Consider the following 11,996-nt stretch of genomic DNA (forward strand, 5'->3'; position numbering starts at 1 on the left):
GACCTCAGGTGATCCACCCGCCTCAGCCTCCCAAAGTGCTGGGATTACAGGCATGAGCCACCGTGCCTGGCCTTTTTTTTTTTCCCCCAAGACGGGGTCTCACTCTGTCACCCAGACTAGAGTAGAATGACATGATCACAGGTCACTGTAGTCTTGACCTCCCAGGTTCAAGTGATCCTCCCCATCTCAGCGTCCTGAGTAGCTGGGACTACAGGTGTGTGCCACCACACCTGGCTAACTTTTTGTTTGTAATAGAGACAGAGTCTTACTACATTGCCCTGGCTGGTCTCAAACTCCTGGGCTCAAGCGATCCCCACCCACCTTGGCTTCCCCAAGTGCTGGGATTATAGACATGAGCCACTGTGCCCAGCCTACTCCATACTTCTATGGGATCGACATTTTTAGCTCCCACATGAGTGAGAACATGCATTCAGTCTCTTTTTTCTTATAATAGGGGTTGCAACAGAAAGCACTTCACAGAGATGGGACCTGACAGTATATCTGTGTCTGCTTCTGTTGTTAATAATCTACAGATCAAAATCCAAAATCTACCCAGTTGACCTCACAGCATAGTTGGTAAGAATTCTAGGGGCTAAGCCATCCTTGTTCCAAACCAGCAGGAGGAGCAGCCCCTTTTCTGAGGAAAAGAAGTACGTATTTCTGGCACTGGAGCTTGATGGGGTTCCAGCTAGGCTGTAGAATAACTATGTGACCCGCAACTCATTTTCCCCCCAACAGCTTCATTTCCCTTGTCAACAAAATGGGGATAATCACATCTACCTTGGAATTGTTATGAGGGTCACATGAAGAAACATAAGTGAAATGCTCTGTAGATATAAAGCATGAATCAACGATGGTCTTTCTCCCTGTTTCTCCACATACATAGAGATAAAGAGGTCCCAATTACAAGGTGGGAGAACCTGAAACAAGGTAAGTGGATGGAGAAAGTAGAAGTTGGTGAAATGATTGCTCTGTCCCTTTAAATCCTGGCTCAGGAGAGTTTAAGAAAAGAGAAAAATAGCCAGGAAAGTTTCCAAGGACAGACCCTACTAATTCTTTCCCCCTTCCTTTCTTCCTGCCTTTTCCCAATCTTGAGCTCCCTCCTTCTTGCCAGCTCAGCTCCTGGCCTCTTCCCAAGTTCAAGCCAAAAGCCTAAAGCTTAGTAAAATGCCTAGAAAGTGCTATCTGTCCAGCTGATTCAGACAGATATTGATTCAAACAGTCTTGACTGGGCTAGAAAACCTTGTTAATCCAGTTTCCCAGCACTGTTCCAAACATTGATCTCTAGGCACCCTCTGGACTTTCTCTTGCCTCTGGGAAGGTGACAACCTCTTGGGATAGGGAACAGAAATAGGATACTCTTTTCCTATTTGGATGTCCTAGGCTCCCTTTTTTGCAATTTGAGAGGCCCATGGATATTTCCAGGAGCCAGTAGGAAGTAAAGGAGAGGATAGACTGGTTGCCCAAGACCTCTGGTGGTGTGGGAGGAAGGAGGGTGAAGGTGATGACAGGTGTGGGGCCTGGGGCAGATGGGAGTGAGAGGAGGGATCTCCCAGGGGCTTAGATGTTGGGGGTAATAGGGCATGGATTGTGGCATCAACAATCTAAAATACAAAAGTCAGGGAAGGCCAGGCACAGTGGCTTATGCCACGCCTGTAATCCCAGTACTTTGGGAGGCTGAGACAGGCCGATTGCTTGAGATCAAGAGTTCAAGACAAACCTGGGCAGCATGGGGAGATCCTGTCTCTACGAAAAAATATAAAAATTAGCTGAGTGTGGTGGCATGTGTGGTCCCACCTACTCAGGAAGCTGAGGTGGGAGGATGGCTTGAGCTCAGGAGATCAAGTCTGCAGTGAGCCAAAATTGCGCCACTACACTCCAGCCTGGGCAACAGCGTGAGACCCCGTCTTGAAAAAACAAGAAACAAACAAAAGTCAGGGAAGGGTGACTGTTAACATTGCCCCTATTCCTTTTGCTGCAAGTCACAGAATATGGTGGATGTAAAATACCCCATCAAGGTGCCTCCCAAATTTCTCATGAGGCCTTGCTGCCCAGAGGATGGGTGAGAGAGGCAGGGGGCCCTATCTGCTCTGTAAATACTCTCACCCCCTCAATGACAGACACTGTAACTCCCGAAATACAAGAGAAGTCACTGAGCTCTACATACTGGGTGTGTTGGAGCCTCATTCCCTCATCCCACTGGACAGTCACTGACCTGAGTGTGTGCGGAGGTGACCAGTGAGTGCATCACGCCGGCGGCAGGCATAGTTGCAGAAGGGACATTTAAAGGGCTTCTCCCCGGAGTGCAGCTTGATGTGGCGCAGCAGGTTCCCCTTCTGGGTGAAGGAGGCACCACACTGGTTGCAATGGAAGGGCCTTTCACCTGCAAGTGAAAGAACAAATCACAGAGGACTGCATGTGAGGAACTTTGAAGGTTGAACCTGTCGCCCTACCCTCTGTCCTACCTTGCCCAAGGGAAGGTGCTCTGAACACATTGCTGACTGGCAGAAGTGCAATGCACACAAACCCTGCTTTATCAAGATCCCTTGGGGATCCCTTGGGTCTTACCCTGGGGAAGGTGTGGATTAGAAGTGTGTGGCAGGGAGAGGGGCCTGGAACATGAGGCCAAAAGACTGTTACCAAAAACTGAGCCCCACAGGGCCCACTCTGCCCTAGGAGCCCAAGGCCTGAGGAAGCTGAGAAGAGAAGGCTTTTGTTTTCCGGTTTTTTTTTGTTTTTGTTTTTGTTTTTTTTGATTATTAGATGGGAGGGCCCAAAGAATACCCAGGAGTCTGACCCCTGTTGGACCACTGGCTCATTCTTGAGTCTACACTTTACCCTCCCTCATATACTGAGAAAAATATCAGCTTTTCTTTATAACAGCAGTTGAGGAAAGTGCCAGGAAACTACAGGTATTGAGGGGAATTAAATTCTGCACCCACCCCCACCCCGCCTCATTTTGTCAGCTAGAAAATGTGCTGGGTGAGACCCTTCCCTTTCTGAGGCTACCCACTCCCTGCATGGCCTCCTGCAGCCCCATCCCTGCTGTTGTCCCAGCACTGCCCCTGCCTCAACCCCACCCTGGGAGCTCCTCCCAGAGACCCTCTGGCTTACTTACCAGTGTGGCTGCGCTTGTGCACCATGAGCACGTTGGGTCCAATACAGACCATGCCGCAAACGTCACACTTGAGCTTGCCATTAGGCAGCCGGATGCCCCCAGGGGAGTGAGGCTCTGGCCCACTCCCATCACAGTAGCCCAAGGGCTCAGACAATGAATCTTCCACAATCACACTGTCGTCCTTTTCCAGGAGCCGCTCATCTGGCCCCAGCAATCTGCTCGACTCCTCATCGCTGTACATCTCCACCTTGATGGAGTTGGCTGAGGGGTGGGATGGTGTTTAGAATAGAGAGAGGCAAAGGGGGGAGCTGCTCCCAGGCCAGAATGGCACTTTTTTTTTTTGTTTGAGATGGAGTTTCGCTCTTGTTGTCCAGGCTGGAGTGCAATGGCGCAATCTCGGCTCACTGCAACCTCCACCTCCCGGATTCAAGTGATTCTCCTGCCTCAGCCTCCCGAGTAGCTGGGATTACAGGCATGCGCCACCATGCCCAGCTAATTTTGTATTTTTAGTAGAGATGGGGTTTCTCCATGTTGGTCAGGATGGTCTCAAACTCCCGACCTCAGGTGATCCGCCCACCTTGGCCTCCCAAGTGCTGGGATCACAGGTGTGAGCCACTGCGCCCGGCCCAGAATGGCACTCTTAAAGTTTAAGAGGGTGTCTTTAGGCCCTGAGACATTCAAGCCTTAAATGGAACTAACACCCTAGTATCCCTGCTGCTGATATCAGAATCCTGCTGGAACCTGAGACAACCTTTTCTCCCACCACCAGGCAAATAGGCTTCAAGAGAAAAAAGTTGGGCCAGGTGCGGTGGCTCACGCCTGTAATCCCAGCACTTTGGGAGGCGGAGGCGGTGGATTCTTTTGAGGTCAGGAGTTTGAGAGCAGCCTGGCCAACATGGTGAAACACTGTCTTTACTAAAAATACAAAAATTAGCCAGGCATGGTTGTGTACGCCTGTAATCCCAGCTACTTTGGAGGCTGAGGCAGGAGAATCGCTTGAACTCGGGAGGCAGAGGTTGCGGTGAGCCGAGATCGCACCACTGCACTCCAGCCTGGGCAACAGAGCAAGACTCCGTCTCAAAAAGTAAAAAGTTGGGGGTACATAGGATGTCTTCTGTCACTGAGGAGAAGAGGCGACTAAGGGGAGCTTTTATCTGTACTCTGTTGTCATTAAGAAAGATGTCTGGCTTGGCCCTGGGCAGGAAGCCAGCAAGTTAAGAGTGGCGGGAAAACAGACCTGGGAAGACTGAAGGGGGACAACAGGCCAAAGAGCAAAACTGGAAGACAGACATGCTTACAGTTCCCTCCCACCCCATTAGGCTGAACCCCTCTACCCTCTCCACCTCCATAAAACTCTGAGGCAGGGCAGGAAGGATAAAGGAAGGAGGAACCATTGAAGAGAAGGCTTTGGCTCTAGCTCCGACCTACATTCCTGGCTATTCCAACCATTTAGAGAATGTCACAGATCTAGGGCCAGCTGGGGAGGAGCAGTCATGGGGACCCTGTCTGGGTAGGAGAATGGGCTGTGGGGAGATGGGGAGGTCCTTCTACTCTCTATTTCCTGTCTAACTCCACCTGATGACCATTTCTATCTACCTGCTTCTCTAATTCCATAATTTCTCTTTGAAACCTTTACCTTAATCCCACCTATACCTCTTTTAATTCTACCCTAGTCTGCCAGTGACTATTCACTGTCCTTTCAGAAGCCAGAAAAACCCTAGACACTGGTCTCCTTATTGCTCTTAAGAGACTAAGCAGGAGACCAGTAGGAGGTGACGATAGGGAAATGGTTGCCAGTAGAAGGTGAACTGAAGGCCAAACGCAAAAGGGTGTGCCTACTGCCAGGAGGTGGTAGGAGGTTACACTTACCGCTGAGTGAGCGGCTGGGAGAAGAGTGCTGGCTGTTGGGGGTGCTCACCGAGGGCCCCACTGGGGCCCCGAGGAATTCCTTCTCCAGAGATGAGTCCCCGCTACCTTGGAGGAGAGAACAAGAGGGCAGGTAAAGCTGGAGCTGGAGTTATCGACTGTCCATTGCCTAATCTTTTAAAAAAATTCAGTTAAATTTCACAAATATTTCCTTCATAGCCATGTACAAGGCAGTGTTGTATGCTGGGCACCATACCTTGCGCCCCCACCAGTCTGGATGCCTGGTGCTGCCTTCCGTGAGCTCAGTGGCTGGGCCTTGCCTACCCTACCTTTATCTAGGCCTGAGGGGAAGAGCATCACTGCCTGACGTCCACAGGAAGCCGGGCTGGGGCTGGGCGTGCCAGGGCGGAGAGAAAAATGGGGGCTGCAGAAGGGACAGATGTTCAGGACAGACATTCTTCCCTACTGGTCCTCTCCGGAGCCCCCAGCCAGGTTCAGGATCTGCAGGAAAGGCAACTGGAATTGTCCCTGTATCTAATGATAATATTAGTAATCATCATAGCAGCTAATGATATTAATTGAATACTTACTATGTGCCAGGCTTTATTCTATGCACTTGAAATGAATAATTTCATTTAATCTTCACAACAACTATATGAAGTAGGTGCTAATATCATGATTTTTTCAGATGAGGCAACTGAGGTACAAAAGAGGTTATGTTACTTGTCTAAGGTTACATAGCTGCTAGTGTGGAAGTGGGATCATAGACAGTAAGTGTCCATGTCCTTCACCACCACCTACCCAGCCAACTGGGGGTCACCATCTTAGGAGGGAAGAATTGGGCCCCTTAGACTTTCTAAATTCAGCAAAAATTTGATTACTCCAGAAAGTCTCCTATTGATCTGATTCTAATCACATGTTTACTATTTGATGTCCATTGACTGTTAAGTGATCAATTTATTCTCAGTATATGTTTTAATTTTTTGATAAATTGCTTTGTAAAAATGCTTTTTGAGGCTTTCATAATGTTTTTTGAAATCAGGTAACATATCTAAAGAAAGATATGAATGTCTTTCTAAAAAAAATCCCTCCTCCCCACAATCTTCTGCACAAATACATAGGTGAAATAGAAATACATGTAGATAAACACACACAGAGACACAGCACATATGTAGATACATATAAAGAGAACATACCTATTGGGATAAACATACTGGTAGCCTTCTACATTATCTGCTAACATGTACATGCATGGATGTGTGCACACAGGCCTAAATATGGAAGACAGAGAGAGAGAAAGAGCAAGAGAGAGTGCAAGAGAGAGAGAGGAAGCCTAAAATTCATCCCTGAAGTTCACCTATTAGTACTTTACCCAATTGCCCAGCTATGTACATACTTACTTTCACAAAATAAAGATTCCATTATAAAATGGTTGGAGTCTTGGGCCTGAGGCAAGAAATCCGGAACACACCCTCCTGAGGGATCCCTCTCCAGCTTTGGTCAGTGGGAAGAAAACAACCACTCAGGACTTTGGGACCATTTCTCATTCATATCCTCTCCTAAAGTCCCATTTTCCCCATTCTATCCCGTCAAAGCCTGAGGAAATTTGTTCACTATCTATAGAAAAAGCCTTATGGCTTGAAGTGGAGTTTTCCCAGCTGGGGCTCTTTAGGTGAGCCATGGTTACTTGAAAATGTTGCCCAAAATTGGAACCACACACATATCATGAAGTGAGCATCTCAAGATTGTGGGTTGAGATTTGTAGACTCAGAGCCAGTTTTAAATATGTCCTTTCAACTAAGTGTAGGGTTTACTATGGTTAGAAGGGCTGAAAAGGGTATCCTCTTATTCCCTTTATTAGTGCTGACTTGCCCTAAATCATTTGATGTACTTATCAGGGAAGAACAGGGCACTTGGTTTTGAGGCCTTGACCCTAAAAGGATGAGTGAACTTGTTGGAAATCCATCGCTGGTCCCAGCTTATTCGGCTGAGGCTGCCTCTTGAGGCCAGGGACTTGCTATATGGAGGAAAATATATTTAAAGGTACACTTAGAAACACTGAGGGGAAAGTATCCTTTGTGGCTTTCCCAATTAAGGCCCAGAAGCAGGAAGAGGAGCAGGAGTCATACCAGTAATTCAAGAGGCTCTTTGATGCTATTGCCCTCCCTAAGATTAAGATAAGGGGAAAATCAGGCTCAAGTCTACTTTTATGGGGCTAATATATATGTATAATGAATCTGTTTCAGGAGTCAGAAAGGCTTTCGTGGACACCAAGGATTTTGAATTCTAGCTCGGGTGAAGGGGACTAGAGTAAGATTTAGGAAGTTTAGCAGTTCCTCTCTCAGCCCCAGAAACCCCAGTAAGGGAATTTCAAAAGTCTGGGACTCCCAAGAAATCCCAGACTGTCAAAGCCAAGAATTAAGGCTGCTCTTAGGTCTCTGAGAAATGTTCTTGCTCAAAGTCATCATAGATTGGCTGAACCCCCAGAGGGCAAAGGCAAATCATGAGGTTCACATCAGAGGAACTGGGAGGTAGGTAAAGGCTGAAAAGTAGGAGGGAGAGAAAGGAACTGGGAAACAGGCCACAAGCTAAAGGCGTTTCACATGCTAAAGGAGGTCAGCCCTCCACTCCTGTTGCCTTGCCTTGAGACCTTTACATAGTGGCTACAACTAGGGAATAGCCATGAGCTTGGAGAACCTCCACACTTCTCTGCAAGGGACCTCATCATAACTGCTTTCCCTTTCTTGACCATGGGCTCCAGGGTGGCAGGATCCTAGCCTGCTAAAAGGGAATAGTGGGTAGAAGAGCAAAGAAAGACGCCCATCCTCAGCTCTTTTGTGGGGAGGAGGCTGAGGCCCCTCAGATCTCTGTTCCAGGCTGAGGCATCTGCTTGCCAAGGCTCCTCTTCCTTACCTTGATTTTCTCCACTACCCCTTCCCACCCAGGCCTGTCTCGGTATTTCACCCCAGACAGCTCTACCTCTATCCCCAAGGCCTAATCAAGATGTCACCATAGGCTCCCACTGTCCAAGTCGCCGTCTTTGCTTAGCAACACCAAACACCCTTTCCCATCCTCCGCAAGTATAAGGAGGAACGCCCCCTCCCCCGCTACACACATACACACACGCGCGCACACACACACAGCCCCCATCCTCTCCATCTCCTCAGGCTTGGGAGTAGTTACTGAATTGGCTCCCTAGCCCCAGCACCCCCCTTCCTCCCTCCACTAGCCGCCTTCTGCCTGAACTTACATTATCCTTCCCTTGCCGGTGAGACCCTGGGGTGCGAACGCGGCCGCCGCCTTGGAAACGGCGAGGGAGTGCGGGTGGTGTATGCATGTCTGCGTCTCAGTGGCAGGCAGGGGTGAGCCCAGCCACTCACCTTCCAGGAAGCGTGGATTCCTGGAAGTGAGGGGAACCGCCGTCATTTCGCAGGCAGCAGCAGCGGCACGGTGAGCAGAGGCCCACGGCTGTAGCCAGCAAGAGCAGCTCAGCCCAGGGTGTATGTGTATTGAGTGTGTGTGTGTGTGTGTGTGTGAGAGAGAGAGAGAGAGAGAGGGAGAGAGGGAGAGAGAGACAGGGAGAGAGGGAGAGGGGAGAGCACGCTTGGATGTGCTTGAGGAGGGGGCTGGAGAGAATGTATATGTGTATATGGTGGGGGAGATGCTAGGCTACAGCATCCCTTTTCCAAGACAGTGCAGGGGTGGGTGGTGGGTGTGTGCACAGGGAGGGAAAGGCAGATGCCGTTGCCCCTCGTGCCCAGCAGACAAAGAGGAACTGCACAACAAATGCCTGAGAGAGGCAAGAGTGTGTGTGTGTGTGTGTGTGTGAGAGAGAGAGAGAGAGAGAGAGAGAGAGAGAGAGAGAGAGATGGATGGGCCTGCGGGTGGGAGGGAGAAAGGGGGGGCCCCAGGGAAGGCCCAATCCTCTGCCAGCTGGGGAAGCCAAGGCCCCAGAGGTCATGGGGCCCAGGACACGGACAGCTTCAAGGCTCTCAGATCGGCAGAAAGCCCCTCCCCCACCAAACTCTTTCCCTCCTCCAGGAGGAAGGTTGCTCTCTAGATCTGGGGACTGACAGTCTCCTCCTTTCCAGCGGCGAGAGGGCCCAGCAGTCTGGTGTCAGGCTAGTGTTGCTCCATGGCCCTGAGACCTTTCAGATCCCAGGCAAAAAGGCTGGTATGGTCTCCCCACTTCCCCTCCCTCCTGTGCCCCTGGGGCCCCAGCAGCCGAAAGCCCTGGATGAATCCGCCCTCTATCAGGACAAGGCCTCTGCTCCCTTCCCTTTCAGAGGAGCTGCTCACTGACAAACTGACCTACTTTGGAAGACTACATTTTCTGATTCCAAGAATTTGGGGGTGGGAGGGGCTGTGAAACTTTGGGTTGCCTACCCCTGAATCCCTTTCTACCAAAGTTCTCTTAAACATTTAACAGTCTCAGAAAACGGGGCAAGCACTGCTCAGTCAATTAATGGCATGAGCTGGGTTTGAGCAACTCTGTTTCCCTTGAAAGATAGGAAAATGGAGGGGGTGGTTATCTGTGCAGTAAATTAATAGACTCTTGCTTATCTCCCCCTTTTCCCTGCCCCAGAAAGGAATGATCTGTAGCTTTAAAAAGAGAAAAGGGGAGAAAAGATGGATTTTCTAAATCACGTTCTGTGAGGAATTCAAATCTCTTGGAAGAACAGGAGAGATACCCTTTTCATCAAGTGGCCTGATGAGGGAAGGTCACCTGGTGTGGAACAGAAGAACTGTGGGGGCCTGTGGAGGTTCGCAGTGTGCTTCAGGAGGGCTGCGTGCTGCAGCCTTTCCCTCTGCTTCCATATGACTCTTCCAGGAGAGATGGGTCAGTGATGAGCACAGCTTTGCCCAGTCCTAAGAGGGGTACTTTTCAGAGCTAATGGTAGCCCTACTTTGACTTTCCCCTTTCCCTTTCTAAGGTAGCTGCTGACATCTAGAATTCTCAAAGTACAGAGGAGGAGTTCCTGGCCTCCACTTCCATTCAAAAACCATCCTGTGCAGAGGCCACTTCTTATCTAGGAAATGCCAATCTGCTGAAAGCAGGGAAAACTTGGCTTCATAGCACAGTGAAGCAAATCACCTCAGTTTTCCACGAGTATCCAGTATTCTCCATAAACAGGTTTGAAAAGAGCTCCACGGGATTTGTAGTTTCTCATTTGCCTGCTTTATGGCAGGGACTGGATTTTATCCATCTGAGTGTTCCCCAGCACTAAAGCAGGGTCCCGAGTGTACTTGTTGCTCAGTAGTGGTTTTCTGAATAGGCTTAACTGAGCAGGAGGTAGGAGGACTGGCTCGCTCCTACAAGTGCCATGACTTTTGTTCTAATAAAGTCTCTTCCAATTAAATGAGTCTGCCTGATCCCTGTCATTCTGTCAAGCATGTGGCAGGTATTGAATGCCTTTACCCATTCCAACTCCTTCCCTCCTTAAACAAGAAAGGGGCCAGAGTCAACCTCTTACCTTACATTACCCGGATGTTGCCAATGACTCTCATATGTGTGTCTGACCCATCTTGTCTGACCCATCCTTTAGTGCATGCCAATAATTCCTTCATTGGTCCTACTTTAGAGTAAAAAATAAGCTATAGGTCATTTCCACAATGATGCTTGGGTTTCTGATAGGGATACTCATCACATCAAAACCGAGTTTTGGTTTCTATTATTTCTTTTTTTTTTTTTTGAGACAGAGTCTCACTCTGTCGCCAGGCTGGAGTGCAGTGGCATGATCTTGGCTCACTGCAACCTCCGCCTCCCGGGTTCTCCTGCCTCAGCCTCCTGAGTAGCTGGGACTACAGGCATGCGCCACCTCGCCCGGCTAATTTTTGTATTTTTAGTAGAGAGAGGGTTTCACCATGTTGGCCAGGATGGTCCCGATCTCTTGACCTCGTGATCTGCCCACCTCGGCTTCCCAAAGTGCTGGGATTACAGGCGTGAGCCACTGTGCCTGGCCTAATTTTTGTATTTTTAGTAGAGACGGGGTTTCACCATGTTGCCCAGGCTGGTCTTGGACTCCTGACCTCACGTGATCTGCCTGTCTCCCAAAGTGCTGGGATTACAGGCGTGAGCCACCGTGCCCAGCCTTGAGTCATTATTTTAAAATGGAGACATTTCATATAAAAATTTGGATTTCTGATTTCTCTTAAACATTTAGAAGTTTTGGCCACACTAGATACACATTCCTGCATGACAAGTTCTAGTGGACACTGAAAGCTGCTGTCCCTTTAAGTGGGACATATGTTCCCCACTTTATGACAGCCCCCACCATTCTTTTCTGCTTATTATCCTAACCTTACTTCACTCATTCACACGACCACCTGGCCCTTGCAGGCCTTTGAGGTTTGAAATCTTGTGCCACTCTATCTGGATAGAACAGGATTTCATGTTTGGCTGGTGACTTCAGAGCAAAGGAGAAGGAACCATGTCTTCTTTCCATCTATTTGCTTCAAATTATTCTTCTAATGATGTCCACTCACATTCCCCTCCTATTCCCTTCCTCCATCCCCCAAGAAGTCTGGAAAAGAGAATTACTATTTAGGGAATGTAAGATCATCAAAATGATTGCACACTACCAAGGGCCACCAAGCAGGAGAGTTAGCTATGTGACTAGGGCATTCAGAGGCTATGTGCCTAGGCTGAAGGCTCTCTGCTCTGCTCTACAGGAGAGGGTCTGCTTCCAGCCCCTAACAAACAGAACACACAGAAGGCATACCAGACATATAGGAGCGGCCATTGCAGTCTTCTATGTCCATTTTAAAGAGATTCTGTTGAAAGAGAAAATAGCTGCTATTAGAAGATAGCTCTGGGAAGGGAGGAGGCTTTTCTTTAACATTTTTTTTTTTTTTTTTTTTTTTTTTTTTTTTTGAGATGGAGTCTCGCTCTGTCGCCCAGGCTGGAGTACAGTGGTCGGATCTCAGCTCACTGCAAGCTCCGTCCCCCGGGTTCACGCCATTCTCCTGCCTCAGCCTCCCGAGTAGCTGGGACTACAGGCGCCGCCAACTC

At 49.0% G+C, this 11,996-nt stretch overlaps 1 protein-coding gene across 4 annotated transcripts in view; it reads right to left on the reverse strand.

Moving 5' to 3' along the window:
* Nucleotides 1-11,996, reverse strand: part of IKZF4 (IKAROS family zinc finger 4 (Eos)) — a 37,692-nt gene that overhangs the window by 9,225 nt on the left and 16,471 nt on the right. Inside the window, exons 2-8 of one of the 4 annotated variants that reach the window (XM_011926141.1) lie at nucleotides 11,707-11,758; nucleotides 10,459-10,557; nucleotides 8,235-8,384; nucleotides 6,385-6,478; nucleotides 4,988-5,092; nucleotides 3,119-3,379; nucleotides 2,216-2,383 (exon numbers count right to left, since the gene is read on the reverse strand). In XM_011926141.1, the coding sequence (XP_011781531.1) occupies nucleotides 2,216-2,383; nucleotides 3,119-3,379; nucleotides 4,988-5,092; nucleotides 6,385-6,478; nucleotides 8,235-8,321 (715 nt within the window). In that variant the 5' untranslated portion in view covers nucleotides 8,322-8,384; nucleotides 10,459-10,557; nucleotides 11,707-11,758. Of the gene's footprint in view, nucleotides 1-2,215; nucleotides 2,384-3,118; nucleotides 3,380-4,987; nucleotides 5,093-6,384; nucleotides 6,479-8,234; nucleotides 8,789-10,458; nucleotides 10,558-11,706; nucleotides 11,759-11,996 lie in introns of those variants that run through there. The other 3 variants (XM_011926143.1, XM_011926144.1, XM_011926142.1) reach the window with 3 other exon arrangements.

This window comes from Colobus angolensis, unplaced genomic scaffold (genome assembly GCF_000951035.1).
Source record: "Colobus angolensis palliatus isolate OR3802 unplaced genomic scaffold, Cang.pa_1.0 Scaffold67, whole genome shotgun sequence".
NCBI classification, from domain to species: Eukaryota; Metazoa; Chordata; class Mammalia; order Primates; family Cercopithecidae; genus Colobus; species Colobus angolensis.